The 15,864-nt window shown below is 41.5% G+C and overlaps 1 protein-coding gene and 1 pseudogene across 8 annotated transcripts in view; one reads left to right on the forward strand and one right to left on the reverse strand.

Moving 5' to 3' along the window:
* USP48 (ubiquitin specific peptidase 48) overlaps nt 1-15,864 on the reverse strand; it is a 108,006-nt gene that overhangs the window by 50,370 nt on the left and 41,772 nt on the right. For 7 of the 8 annotated variants that reach the window (XR_009214773.1, XR_009214772.1, XM_032759221.2 and 4 more), the window contains 2 exons: nt 7,984-8,163; nt 1,202-1,330 (listed from right to left, as the gene is read on the reverse strand). Coding sequence is in view for 6 of the 8 variants with exons in the window: in XM_032759221.2 (XP_032615112.1) it covers nt 1,202-1,330; nt 7,984-8,163 (309 nt within the window). In the remaining 2 variants the exon portion in view is untranslated. The remainder of the gene's footprint in view (nt 1-1,201; nt 1,331-7,983; nt 8,164-15,864) is intronic. The other variant, XM_032759219.2, reaches the window with a different exon arrangement.
* LOC116813978 (U7 small nuclear RNA) lies at nt 12,694-12,749 on the forward strand (annotated as a pseudogene).

The raw sequence follows: 15,864 nt of genomic DNA on the forward strand, positions 1-15,864 counted from the left end.
GAAATTCCAACTATGGTCTCCCTGTCTGCTAGAAACCTCCAATCTGAAGGCAGAAGTAAAAGTAAAGACAGCCACTGGAATAATACTAAGTCGATTCCCCCCATCTAGCTCTCCATGATATCATCAGCCTCCCAGAACAATCAAATGGCTCAAAATCACCACTTTAGAATAGATAACACCAGGCCGGGCGCAGTGGCTCATACCTGTAATCCCAGCAGCACTTTGGAAGGCCGAGGCCGGTGGATCGTGAGGTCAGGAGTTCAAGACCAGCCTGGCCAAGATGGTGAAACCCCATCTCTACTAAAAATACAAAAATTAGCTGGGCGTGGTGGTGCATGCCTATAATCCCAGCTACTCGGGAAGATGAGGCACAGAATTGCTTAAACCCGGGAGGCGGAGGTTGCAGTGAGCCAAGACTGCACCACTGCACTCCAGCCTGGGCGAAAGAGTGAGACTCTGTCTCAAAAAAAGAAAGAATAGGTGATGCCACCAAGCTTAGAATAGTGCTGAGCAGGCCAGGCGCGGTGGCTCACGCTTGTAATCCCAGCACTTTGGGAGGCCGAGGCGGGCGGATCACGAGGTCAGAAGATCGAGACCAAGGTGAAACCCCGTCTCTACTAAAAATACAAAAAAAAAATTAGCCGGGCGTGGTGGCGGGCGGCTGTAGTCCCAGCTACTCAGAAAGGCTGAGGCAGAAGAATGGCATGAACCCGAGAGGTGCAGCTTGCAGCGAGCCGAGATCGCACCACTGCACTCCAGCCTGGGTGACAGAGCGAGACTTCATCTCAAAAAAACAAAAAAAAACAAAAAACAAAAAAAAAACAAAAAGAAAAGTGCTGAGTAAGATGACTCAGACTGTCTTCAGGGCAGCAGCAACTCTACCTTTTATATTATGAAGTCTAGAAAATCTATAGATAATTGAATAAAATTCACAAATACTCTACAAACTGAACAAAATAAAACCAAATTATACTTTAAATGCATGTTTTCATTACTTTCTGATTTTTAAATAATTGCATTGCTTTATTTCAGAAGCTCATTTCTTAAAAATAAATCTGTAATTAATATTTACTTTCACCAACATTCACCTTATGGGATCAATTTATCATAATAACTAAAAGCAATCCATTACTTATCATTAATCTTTTGAGTATGGCATTCTAAAACATTTGCCTGCTATAATCCTGGAAAACTGCTTTACCTGGAACTTGAACAGTAGTGTTGGGCTTTTCTTGAGTTTGCAGTCTATAAACCAACATATATGCATTTCGAGAGCAATGAGTTCCTTTGCCACACTTGGGTTTACGTGTCTGAGACTTAGAAGGTTCTGCTGAGATAGAGAAATCAAAAGGTACCTTAACTTAAGTGCCTAGAGTTTGTTTATTCTTTAGCGGGGCTATAGAAAACAATTTCCAAAATATACACCCAAGACACATTAACACCAATCTAAAACATTCAAAGGCCATAGAAATTTGGCAGGCTCTTTAGCTTTTAATATTTAAAAAAGTTTACTACCACTATTGCCTGCCACATTCCATTTTTTAAAGGTAAAAAGAAAATGCATTTTTCTGGGGAACAAACCTGGAACAACAAAAAAATCACTATTGCCATAAGCTGATTTTTATGTTAGTGTTAAATTATAAAAACTAACTGAAGCCAGGCACAGTGGCTCATGCTTGTAATCATAGCACTCTAGGAGGCCAAGATGGGCAGATCACTTGAAGCCAAAGTTCAAGACCAGCCTGGCCAAAACATGGAGAAACCCTGTCTCTACTAATAATACAAAAATCAGGCGGGTGTGGTGGTGTGCACCTGCAGTCCACCTACTTGGGAGGCTGACACAAGTGAATTGATTGAACCCAGAAGGCGGAGGTTGCAGTGAGCTGAGATCACACCACTGCACTCCAGCCTGGGTGACAGAGCAAGACTCTGTCTCGGGAAAAAGAAAAAGTTAAGTTAAATTAAATTAAAAAATAAAAACAGGCCAGGGCGCGGTGGCTCACATCTGGCCAACATGGTGAAAACCCATCTCTCTAAAAACACAAAAATTAGCCGGGCATGTTGGCACATGCCTGTAATCCCAGCTATTCGGGAGCCTGAGGCAGGAGAATCACTTGAACCCAGGAGGCAGAGGTTGCAGTGGCACACTGCACTCCTGCCTGGGGGACAGAGTGAAACTCTGCCTCAAAAAAATAAGTAAATAAAAATCAAGATTGATGCAATCACTAAAGGAAATATGGGACTTCGACTCTACTGGAATTTTTATTCTTTTTTTTTTTTTTGAGACAAGAGTCTTGCTCTGTCGCCAGGCTAGAGTGCAGTGGCACGATCTTGGCTCACTGCAACCTCCACCTCCTGGGTTCAAGCGATTCTCATGCCTCAGCCTCTCAAGTAGCTGGGATTACAGGCACGTGTCACCACACCCAGCTAATTTTTGTATTTTTAGTAGAGAGAGGGTTTCACCATGTTGGCCAGGATGGTCTCAATCTACTGACCTCACGATCTGCCCGCCTCAGCCTCCCAAAGTGTTGGGATTACAGGCATGAGCCACTGCACCTGGCCGAAATATTTTTATTCTTAATGATTGCTTGGTACACAAGTATTTGTTTTAATGTTGCTTTTTAATAAAAGTATATATAAAATGTATATGTACAGTTTGAAAAATAAAAATTAGCTCAGTAATCATTTTAATAAAGATTTTCAATTTAGTCAAAATAATACAAATAAATCTAGACTAAATTTAATTGCCCAAATAAATAAAATAGCGTATTTTCTTTTCTTTTTTTTGAGACAGAATTTCGCTCGTCTCCCAGGCTGGAGTGGAATGGCACGATCTCGGTGTACTGCAAATCTCTGCCTCCCGGGTTCAAGTGATTCTCCTGCCTCAGCCTCCCCATTAGCTAGGATTACAGGCACGTGTCACCACGCCAGGCTAATTTTTGCATTTTTAGTAGAGATGAAGATTTACCACATTGGCCAGGCTGGTCTCAAACTCCTGACCTCAGGTGATCCTCCCTCCTCTGCCTCCCAAAGTGCTGGGATTACAGGAGTGAGCCACCCCACCCAGCCTAAAATAGCATAATTTTTAAAAATGAAATGAAATGGGCCAGGTGCGGTGGCTCATGCCTGCAATCCCAGCACTTTGGGAGGCCGAGGCAGATGGATCACCTGCGGCCAGGAGTTCGAGGCCAGCCTGGCCAACACACTAAAAGCCCGTATCTACTAAAACTATAAAAATCAGCCAGGGATCTGTAATCCCTGCTACTCAGGAGGCTGATGCAGCAGAATCAGTTGAACCCAGGAGGCAGAGGTTGCAGTGAGCCAAGATCACGCCACTGCACTGCAGCCTGGGTGACAGTGAGACTCAGTCTCAAAAAAGAAAAAAACAAAAGGAATGAAATGCTAACAACCAGAAACATTAGCCACTAATCTCTATGAAGTAAACAGCAAGTGGAAAACATGAAGTGTTTCAGATGGCAACTACAGCACATGAAAACGATTTTCAAATTGGGTTTCAGTGCTCCAGGTAACTTTCCGAGAGGTAAGAGATTATGGCGGTGGATCATTTGAGATCAAGAACTCGAAACCAGCCTGGCCAACATGGTGAAACCCCATCTCTATTAAAAATACAAATAATTAGCCAGGCATGGTAACGTGCACCTGTAATCCCAGCTACTTGGGAGGCTTAGGCAAGAGAACTGCTTGAACCCAGGAGGCGGAGATTGTAGTGGGCCAAGATAGCCCCACTGCACTCCAGCCTGGGCGACAGAGTGAGACTCCGTCTCAAAAAGAAAAAAAGAGGTTATGGGCAGTTCTAAGGAAATCCAGTTACTAGATCCTCAATTCACCACGTGCTTTTCTAAAATGGATCTGCCTCAACACTGAGGTCCCATGATGGTTTCTACCTCTCTTTTCACAATCAGTTGACTCCCATGTCACAAAAGAAAGATATAACCTCTCAGCCAGTGACAGAAAAAGGTCTCATCTATCACACTGAGATATATTTACAAAAAAAGTACATTTACAGTAAAATTTTACTGTTTAATAAAATTTATAACATACTTTTATGAGTTTTATTATGTAGTAATATTCATAATTTTAAAAACAGCACTCTATCCAGAAGTACTTTTTAACTATTTAGAGCTTTATAGTCACAAAAAACTTACTATATTCCATTAGAATAAAATTCAGTAGGGTAAAAATAATGGAAATAGTAGTACAGAAGAAAACAGAATTGTTAAAAATGCCTAGTATAAAACAAGACCTGTTCGGTTATCCTTGAAAAGGATGCTGGTGGATATAAAACCTCTATAGTATTTAATGTCATCTGGACATTCTTAAAATACTGATGTCACAATTTAAGTTTCAGTATTTATTATGTCATAAATTATAGCATTTGGAGCTACTTAAAATTTATGATGAAATTTGTTAGATTTTAAAATGTGCAAAGAAAAAATAAGTTGTTCAACTTTTTTTGTTTTCCCTTGCACCTATGCTTGGATATTAAACATTCTTACAGAGAACACCTGAACAAAAAAGGTTGGAAGATCACTGTACTGTCACAGAGAATTAAAATACCAGGAACATGTACAGGTAAGAGGAGGTTAGTCATCCATTCCTAATTTAGAGTACCCAAGGCTGGGCGCGGTGGCTCACGCCTGTAATCCTAGTGCTTTGGGAGGCCGAGGCGGGCGGATCACTTGAGGTCAGGAGCTTGAAACCAGCCTGGCCAACATGGTAAAACCCCGTCTCTACTAAAAATACAAAAAATTGGTCAAGCGTGGTGGCACATGCCTGTAATCCTAGTTACTCAGGAGGCTGAAGCAGGAGAATCGTTTGAACCCGGGAGGTGGAGGTTGTAGTGAGCCGAGATCACGCCACTGCACTCCAGCCTGGCCGACAGAGGGAGACTCTGTCTCAAAAAAAAAAAAAAAAGAGAGTACCCAAGATTTAAGATGTTAATGATTTTGTATAAGATGGAATATAAAATGATTCATAAAACTTCAGGATACAACACAATAATGAATGTCTAATGAAATTTAAAAATATTTTCTATTTTTGATTTAAAAGATGAAAGCTAAAATATATGCTGCATAAAATAATGAGTTATGAAAACATTGGAATGAGATACCAATGGGTGTTAAGTGTTTTCTTGAACTGTTTTAAAATTTAGGACTACCCATATATAAGACAGCCTTAACAATGCTTTTAATCCTAGAATGTAGATAGATTTTTTAAAAACCCAGTAAAAAACACTCAAATAAAACCAAGACATAATTTTTCACAATTTAAAGTTCTTTTTTTTTTTTTTTTCCCTTTTTGTCAGACAAGGTCTCACTCCATAGCCCAGGCTGGAGTGCAGTGGTGCAATCATGGCTCACTGAAGCCTTGATCTCCTGGGCTCAAGCATCCTCCTACGTCAGCCTCCTAAAGTGCTGGGATTATAGATGTAAGCCACCTAGCTCAACCCAGTTAATGTGCTACCTCAATTTTGTTCCTAGTAAGAAGGTCATAATGAAAACATATACTGTATAAGCAAATGTCAAGAATTTGAGTTTTACTTAGGTAAAATGGGAGCGAGATTGCTGAAATTCTATAAACACGGAAATGTTATTTAAATGTAGAAAACAGGTTGGGCACAGAAGCTCATGCCTGTAATGCCAACACTTTTGCGAGGCTGAAGTGGGAGGATCGTCTGAGGGCAGGAATTCAAAAGCAACCTGGGCAACCCAGGGAGACTGCCTCTATAACAAATTACAAAATTAGCCAGGTGTGGTGGATCACACCTGTGGTCTCGGTTACTTGGGAAGCTGAGGCAGGAGGATTATTTGAGTCCAGGAGTTCGAGGCTGCAGTGAGCCATGTTCATGCCACTGTACTCCAGCCTGGGCAACAGAGCAAGACACTGTCTCAAAAAAATATATAAATAAAAGGAAAGAAAATAAAATTTAAAAGTGAAAGAATGACTTCTCCAAGCTACATGAATGGAGTTAACAAACGATTATCTGTAGAGATGATGCGTATGTCTCGAAAGCAAATCTCAACTGCTATGCTCCTGCCTACCGGACACCTTGAATAAATGTCTCTGACCTATTAAGAAAGAACAGTGGCAGGAGACACACACTTACTCCCATTTCTTTTCTCCGATTCAGATACCATAGTCTGAACCTCATCCAAAGCTGTTTAGCACTTTCTTGTGAAATGATGACCACAATTGTGAGTCTGCATGTGTCATCTCACTGTGCTGTGTGTTAGATTTCCAAAACAAAGTCTGTGTCCTTGGACAATCGCCTATACCTGTCTGACAGACAATGGGAAGAAAGTGATAAACAGCTCAGGAGATGGAGCTCAGGAGATGGCTCCAACTAGAAAAACTGTCCATTCCTTTAGAAAATAAATGGGTACTTATGCCCAAGACAACTGAGGTGATGAAAGTACATACTAGGATACTGTTTCAAGAAGTACTCTTTATGGCAGACCTCACTACTACACAGTAGCAACCAAATCATTCTCCACAGAAGCACTGCTCAAGGATTTGAGTAACATAACTTAAAGGAAGGAGAAACAAAGTTTACCTGCTAGAGTTAGTTCCCCAAAATAAATTTCCTGACCCAAGGAAAATAATTACAAATCCTACTACATTAAATCTACTATTTATCATCATTAACTTAATACCCATGATCCTCCCCTACCCACTTAAATAAACCTGGTAATTAAAAACTGATCATTTGCCTTCAAGCTTTACTGAAAACATGACATCATGAAAACCATCTCTGGAACAAAATAATTGTAAACTTTTCTAACTAAAATTTTAAAAAGCAAGCATTGCTGGCTGGGCGTGGTAGCTCATGCCTTGTAATCCCAATACTTTGGGAGGCCAAGGCAGGAGGATTGTTAAACTCAGGAGTTCAAGACTAGCCTGGGCAACCAGGTAAGACCCCGTCTCTACAAAAAAATTGTTTTAAACATTTTTGCCAGGTTGGCCGGGCATGGTGGTTCACACCTGTAATCCCAGCACTTTGGGAGGTCAAGGCGGGCAGATGGAGGCCAGGAACTCAAGACCAGCCTGGCCAACACAGTAAAACACCGCCTCTACTAAAAATAGAAAAAATTAAGGCCAGGCGCAGTGGCTTACGCCTGTAATCCCAGCACCTTGGGGGGGCCAAGGCAGGTGGATCACCTGAGGTCAGGAGTTCGAGACCAGTCTGATCAACACTGTGAAACCTTGTCTCTAATAAAAGTACAAAATTAGCCAGGCGTGGTGACACATGCCTGTAATCCCAGCTACTTGGGAGGGTGAGGCAGGAGAATCACTTGAACTCGAAAGGTAGAGTTTACAGTGAGCCAAAATCTCGCCATTGCACTCCAGCCTGGACGAGAAGGCAACAAGAGCGGGGGAAAAAAAAAAAAAAGGAAAGAGAAGGAAAAGGACAAGGAAACGGAAGAATTAGCTGAGCATTGTGGCACATACCTGTAATCCCAGCTACTCAGGAGGCTGAGGCACGAGAACTGCTTGAACCCAGGAGGCAGAGGTTGCAGTGAGCCAAGATGGTGTTACTGCACTTCAGCCTTAGTGACAGAGTAAGACTCTGTCTTACTGAAAACAATTCTGATAAAATTTTTACCTGACAAAAAAAATTTTGCCAGGTGTGGTGGCACCTATCTGTAGGCACAGCTACTAGGAAGGGAAGGCTGAGGCGGGAAGATCACTTGAGCCTAGCAGATTTAGGCTGCAGTCAGCCATGACTGTACCACTGCATTCCAGCCTGGGCAACAGGGTAAGACCCAGACTCGAAAAGAACACAAAACTGAAAAACAAGCATTGCTAATACAAGATGTTCAGTGATTTTACACGTGTTTAAGAAATGCAAATATCCTTGATAGTCTATAACATAACAATCTTGAGCCATATTAATTTATCACAAATATTTCTAGTAAAATAAATTTATATTTTAAAAGGGCACTCACAACTTAAAGGTTTTACCTAGATCTTCCTCAATCCCTAGTTGTAATTTCTTCCCCTCCATCTTTTCTATGTCTTCATCATTAAACTTATACCATTCACCAGACTGTGGATCTTTCACGTGGGCGATGTAGTGGCCGGAATAAGCACTCACTCCTCTGTGTATGAGGACTGCGCTGAGTTCATACACATAGGACCCACCTGGAGAGAAAGGGAGAAAGTAAAAGAAACGTTGGATAACAGTATTTCTTATATCCTGAGCCTGAATTGTAATGATTACGAATCTTTATACATGTGGTATAACTAAAAACATGTCACGTAAAATTTTTACACATTAGTTTTACAAAATAATGTGTAATTATACTCCCTTAACACTCTCTTAAACACACTCTAAACAGCACACTGTATTAACTCTCCGAGCCTCTGCAAAATACACGGATGAAAAACTACGGCCTCCTGGGCACTCAGGGAGTATAAGCTACTCTACTACATACTGTGCTCTTCAGCACACACTAGTGAGGCCACACACTTCCCAAGAATCGGCTGTTCATACTCTCTGATGTGTTACAAAACTTAAAACTTACACAAACCAGGGAGACACGAATGTCAAATGAAAAGGCTATTGTTTATAGAAGATAAATGCTTTGGCAAAAACTGACAGCAAGTCATGAAAATTTGCTCTCAAAACAGGTGTAGGCATTTGTCCAAGGGCACAAACTTTGATCTGGAGATCTAACACACAGCGCGCTGAGATGACACATGCAGACTCACGATTGTGGTCATCATTTCACAAGACACATGTATCATCACTTTAGCACCTTCAGATCAAAGTTTCAGTTGCCAAGTCTACCTCACTAAAGCTGGAAAAAAATAAAAACAAAAACAGGTGTAGGCCAAACAGTTGGAAAATATAGGGATGAAAACTTAAAAACTCTAGAATGATACTGCACTCAGATTTCTTCATAAGTATTTTAAGTTCCTATGCTATTTTAATTAAATAAAACCTACAAATCATAGCCTATATTTTACACGGTATTCAAAAAGAAAAGGCTTTATACATACATCAAAATACTGACAATAAATGAACATTTACATTTCAAAGTGAACTAATATGTCTTAAAGTTTGAGAAACATCTCGTAAAGATCCTCAACTTAAAGCAATTATGGGGAAAATGTGTTAGAAAAGATGACTTCCACTATACATATTCTGTTATTTACTGGAAAACAAAACAATTCGTTAATAAACCCACGTAACCACAATTAATACTGAAACCTACAGTTTTTTCTAACAAATAATATCTTTTCACATCATTATTCTTCTAAAAATTACTTATGACTATATATAATTACCATAATATGCCTAACCACACCCACATTAATGAACACTTATTTAAACTGGTAGTGTTTGAGGGCCTTTATAAGCAATAATAATTATCTTTGCAGTACAAATCTTCGCATAGATCTTTGACAATTTTTTTTTTTTTTCCTGAGACAGGGTCTTGTTCTGTCACCAGACTGGGGTGCAGTGGCACAATCATAGCTCACTGCAGCTTCAACCTCCTGGGCTTAAACAATCCTCCCACCTCAGCCTCCAGGAGTAGCTGGGACGACAGGTGTACATTTTATTTATTTATTTATTTATTTATTTATTTAGAGATGGAGTTTTGCTCATGTTGCCCAGGCTGGAGTGCAATGGCGTGATCTCGGCTCACTGCAACCTCTGCTTCCTGGGTTCAAGTGATTCTCCTGCCCCAGCCTCCCAAGCAGCTGGGGTTACAGGCACACGCCACCACACCTGACTAATTTTTGTATTTTTAGTAGAGACGGGGTTTCACCATGTTGGCCAGGCTGGTCTCGAACTCCTGACCTCAGGTGATCCATCTGCCTCGGCCTCCCAAAGTGCTGGGATTACAGGTCTGAGCCACCATGCCTGGCCTTTTTTTTTTTTTTTGAGATGGAGTTTCACTCTTGTTGCCCAGGCTGGAGTGCAATGGTGTGATCTCGGCCCACTGCAACCTCCGCCCCCCCTGGGGTCATGCGATTCTCTTGCCTCAACCTCCCAAGTAGCTGGGATTACAGGCACCCAACATCATGCCTGGCTAAGTTTTTGTATTTTTAGTAGAGATGTGGTTTCACCACGTTGGCCAAGCTGGTCTCAAACTCCAGTCCTCAAGTGGTCCACCTGCCTCGGCCTCCCAAAGTGCTGGGATTACAGGTGTGAGCCACCACGCCCGGCACCCCCCCTTTTTTTTTTTTTTTATAGACAAGGTCTCACTGTGTTGCCCAGGCTAGAATTTGACTATTTCATTGCTATAATTTCCTTAAAAATGCAAAAGAGTACGTCACAGCAGAGTACAGCCAATCACTCATTAGACAAACAATAAACATACTGGACACGGTTTCAGGCATGAAGGATACAGCAGTTAACTAAAAGAACAGAGTTCCTGCATTCTTGAAGCATAGTTGGGGAAACAGTAATGCAGATTAATACCTGGGCCAAAACCCACTGAACTCACCCCAGCTGAAGACAATGAAGATACTGGTAAGATAAAAATATTTTTAAATATTTCTAAATGCACTGTCAAGAAAATAAGAATTATCAGAAGCCCAATACCATGTGAAGGCAATAAGCCATGTAGTAAGCACAACAGAGTTTCCCTCTGGGAGTGTTAGGGGAACACTATGATCGACTTGAACTCTGTTTTTCCATATCTCAAAGGGCTTATGGGATCAGACACAACAGCTAAGGTTCATAAAAGGTGAGGAGTCTAACAGGGGACTCCCACCAGGAAATAAAGTTTCTTTTTTAATTGACAAACAGTCCAGCATGGTGGCTCACACCTATAATCCCAGCACTTTGTGAGGCTGAGGCAGGTGGATCACCTGAGGTCAGGAGTTCAAGACCAGTCTGGCCAGCATGGTGAAACCCCATCTCTACTAAAAATACAAAAATTAGTCAGGCGTGGTGGTGAGTGCCTGTAATCGCAGCTACTCAGGAAGCTGAGGCAGGAAAACTGCTTGAACCCGGGAGGCGGAGGTTGCAGTGAGCCGAGATCATGTCATTGCACTCCAGCCTGCAAAACAAGGTGAGACTCCGTCTCCAAAAAAAAAAAAAAAAAAAAAAAGACAAATAATATTTGCATATATTTATGGGTACAATATCATGTTTGATATGTCTACATCATGGAATGATTAAATCAAGCTAATATATCCATTTTTTGTGGTGAGAACATTTAAAATCTGTTATTTTAGCTATTTCAAAATGCACAATGCATTATTAACTGTAGTCACCATGCTGTGCAATAAATCTCCAAAACTTATTCGTCCTGTCGAACCAAAGCTTTGAACTCTTTGACCATCACCTCCCAATTCCTCATCGCTTCTGCCATCCACCACCCCTACTCCCTGGGTTCCGGTAACCACCATTTTCTTCTCTATTTGTATGTGTTTGGCTTTTTTAGTTCTATATATAGTATCAATGAGATCATGCAGTATTTGTCTTTCTTTTTTTTTTTTTTGAGACAGAGTTTCACTCTTGCCCCCCAGGCTGGAGTGCAATGGCACTGTCTGGGCTCACTGCAACCTCCGCCTCCCAGGTTCAAGCAATTCCCCTGCCTCGGCTTCCCGAGTAGCTGGGATTACAGGCATGTGCCACCACGCCTGGCTAATTTTGTACTTTTGGTAGAGACGGGGTTTCTCCATGTTGGTCAGGCTGGTCTCGAACTCCCGACCTCAGGTGATCTGCCCGCCTTGGCCTCCCAAAGTGCTGGGATTACAGGCATGAGCCACTGCGCCCGGCCCAGTATTTGTCTTTCTGAGCCTGGCTTGTTTCACATAGCACAATGTCCTCCAGATTCATCCATGTGATCATACATGATAGAGTATCCTTTCCATTTAAGGCTGAATAGTATTCCATTGTGTATATACACCACATTTTCTCTGAAACTAGAATTCTTTGGGTTAGAAGATTATCAGAATGAATCTGCTCTCCACAGGAAATGGTAAGAGAAAATTATCTGCCTTATACTTAAATTTTGGGACCTAGGGGTAAAAATAAAAAACCAAAAGGAAATCTCCATTACAACTTCATAAGAAGCTAGCCCTCAAAAAATATTTCTTTACTATGAATTCACACTACCTATGAAGTCAGAAAAACCCCAAGCCAAGAGTTTTGTTTGATGTGGTCCTGGGACGAGTGACAATCCTAAGGAATGAGTTCTGTCAAAACACACACACGTCACATCACAAGTCACTCTATCTGCGAGGCAGCAAACAGCAGCAAAATCAAACTGATGAAGATTTTCACCTCAGTCAGTGGAAACAGCAAATACATAAATAAAATTTTAAGTATATTTAAAGAAACAAATGTTGAGATTAAGAGGAATAGAGATTCCAGAAAATGAAAATCAAATGATAAAGAACCAAATCAAACTCCGAGAAATGGAAATCATGGTCATCGACAGTCAAAACTCTATAAAATGGTTTAACCTCAGATCAGGTTCACCTGAACAGAGAATGAATAAAATACAAGGTGGAGCTGAAGAAATTATGCAGAATGCAGGACAAATCAATGAAGAGCTGGGCGACATGCAACATAGAGTAAGAAAATCTAACACATATCTAACTGGCATTCCAGAAGGAAAGGGAGAAGAGAAAAAGCATTCAGAATTAATAGTTGGAAAATTTTCAGATGCCCTAGGTGAGAAGAATAAACCAATTAAAAATCAAACCAAGTGTTACAGCTCTTTAAGAATTTGTCTAGCAGGCTTTCCTACTAGAAAACCAGAAAGATTTTCAAAGAATCAAAATTTAAAAAGAAATCAAACCAAAATTGGTCACACTGACACTGCAAGATACCAAAACCAAAGAGGTCTTAAAATTAGACAAAATGAAACAGGCCTCTTATAGAAACAAGAACTAGACTGCAACCAACTTTTCGACAGCAACAACGGATGCCCCAAGGCAACAGAATGCTATCTTCTTCAATGATATCTTCAATGAGTGAAAGTAACCACCCATGCTTAGAGAAAACGAATTTCGAAGGACAAAATAGACACTTTCAGACAATAATATGTGAAAAGAATCTTTCACCCACAGACCCTTACTAAAAGAATTTTATAAGCTCTAATTCAATATTTTAAAACTCTTCCAGATGAAAGGTCTAGAATGCAAAGAATGATAAACAAAGGAGGTGGGTAAACTGAAATCAGGATTCCTATATAAGATAGTGTGTAAGTTTCTTTTTTAAAAAAGGTAGAACTAGGCCGGGCGCGGTGGCTCACGCTTGTAATCCCAGCACCTTGGGAGGCCGAGGCGGGTGGATCACGAGGTCAGGAGATCGAGACCAGGTGAAACCCCGTCTCTACTAAAAATACAAAAAATTAACCGGGCGTGGTGGCGGGTGCCTGTAGTCCCAGCTACTCGGAGGCTGAGGGAGGAGAATAGTGTGAACTCAGGAGGCGGAGCTTGCAGTGAGCCGAGATCCTGCCACTGCACTCCAGCCTGGGTGAGAGAGCGAGACTCCACCTCAAAAAAAAAAAAAAAGGTAGAACTAAAATACATATGAAAAATAGGCCAGGTGTGGTGGTTAACGCCTGTAATCCCAAGACTTTGTGAGCCGAGGCAAGAGGATTGCTTAGGGCCGTAAGTCCGAAACCAGCCTGGGCAACATAGAGAAACCCAGTCTATAAAATCTTAAAAAATTAACCAGGCATGGTATTATACACCTGTGGTCCCAGCTACTCAGGAGGCTGAGGTGGGAGGATCACTTGAGTCTGGGAGGTCAAGGCTGCAGTGAGCTGTGATCGTGCCACACTGCACTCCAGCCTGGGTGACAGAGCAAGACCATCTTAAAATAATTTAGGAGAGTGTCGATTGCTTAACGTTTTGAGATCACTGAGGGTAAAGATGTTATCTAGAGAGTTAAGAATACATGTTATAATTTCTAGTTAATTATTAGTATTAGCTGGCCCAGGCTGCCCTAGGGGGCATTTTCATACTACAATTTTAGGGTTTACCTGGAATCACCCTCCACTGTTCTTTCTACTGCACTGCACTCTTCCCGTTACTTCATGTTAAAGCCTATCTTCCTAACCGCAGGGAACCATAAAGAGAACTCCCGGCTGGGCACAGTGGCTCGTTCGTGCCTGTAATCCCAGCACTTTTGGAAGCTGAGACAGGCGGATCACCTGAGGTCAGGAGTTCCAGACCAGCCTGGCCAACATGGTGAAACCTTGTCTCTACTAAAAACACAAAAATTAGCCAACCGTGGTGGTGCACACTTGTAATCCCAGCTACTCGAGAGGCTGTGGCATGAGAATCGCTTGAACCCAGGAGGCGGAGGTTGCGGTGAGCCAAGATCGCGCCACTGTACTCCAGCCTGGGTGATAGAGCGAGACTCTGTCTCAAAAAAAAGAAAAAGAAAAAGAAAAGAAAAGAAAAAAAGAAAACTCCTGAGTCCTGAACAGAGCAGTAGAAATAAAAAGGAGGGGGAAATGTGATGGTCTTAGATTGCCCATAGCAGGTTCTTCCAGTCTGTGTAAGCCAGGGAACCTCAAGCCTTGAACTCTGTGATCATACCTAACCAGCAGAGGCCCCAAATGTCTGACAGAAATAAACCTAAGGGCTTTGCGGAGGAGATGGCATGCATCCCATCCCTAGGGGAATCCCCATACATAATTCTCTATGTGCAATAACCAGCATGCAGTCAAAGACAACCACGGACAGAAGAAACAAAACAACACTGCAATAACCAGCTCAGGTAGAGATCAGCCTGAACAATATTCCAACACGGTCAGTAATGGATTATAAAAACTGGGTGTTTTTAATGTTTACAGTAGTTTAAATTTTTTTTTAATATTCTGGATACCTTTAATACATTTATGAACAAATATTGGTGACAACTCATTTTAAATACATCAGTAACTGAGAAAGGTGATACATTTCTTTTTGTGGCTCTATTGACCCTAACTGGTCAAAAGCACCTCATTTTGCAGGACATGGGTAAGGAAGAGGGGAAAAGAAAAGGAAAGGAGGCTGAAGAGGAACCAAAGCCCAGGATTCTCTAGAAATGCGTCAGCCTCCAGGGTATGGGAGCACATTGGGTCCCAGCAACCTCAGTGGGACCTAGTTCTCAGAAACACAAGACTGTCCAATAGATGAAACCTCAGCTGAAAACACAGAAGGTAGCAGTGTCCAAAGACATTGCAGGGCCTGGGAGGAACAAAGTATGATAAGGTTGTTAACTATCACAGACTCAGCAGGATCTGGGGGCATCACCAGTGGGGTTCTTCTCCCACTACCTTCAATAACCCAGGTGAAGAAGCAGGGGCAGCAGAGTAAGATTTAATTATGGGTTACGCTGTGGCTGGCAGTATCCCAGGAGAAAAAAGAGTAAACTAAGCTATGTTTAGGGATGCATGCTTTTATAGTAAAATGCTAAAGAAGAAAAAAAAAAAAAAAAGAAGCGTTCCACATGAAAGTCAGGTAAGTGGTTACACTTAAGGGGAGGAAGATGGTTTTAACTGTACAACGGGGAGGGGCACAAAAGGAGGCTTCTGGGGTACCAGAAATGATTTTCTTTCTTGATCTGGGGAGTAAGCATAATTCATAATTCACTAAGCCATGGGTTTTTGCATTTTGAACTTTTAGGAATATATTTCAAAATGTAAAAAGAAAAAACTAAAATATGCTGAGATACATGAAACTTCAACTATAGAAGGACAAGACAAGGTAAGGCACTGAGTAGGGGCTGAGCAAGGGTGGAAGGCAAGATCACTGAAAAAGAGAAGCTGCTATTGGGTCAGCTGGAAGGAGGGTCTACGAAGGAATCTTAACAGTATTCCCTGTATCATTAATGAAGACAATAATCCACAGGTATTAGCAGTAGCTGTAACTTTATTA

Source organism: Hylobates moloch, unplaced genomic scaffold (genome assembly GCF_009828535.3).
Source record: "Hylobates moloch isolate HMO894 unplaced genomic scaffold, HMol_V3 SCAFFOLD_9, whole genome shotgun sequence".
Lineage (NCBI taxonomy): Eukaryota > Metazoa > Chordata > Mammalia > Primates > Hylobatidae > Hylobates > Hylobates moloch.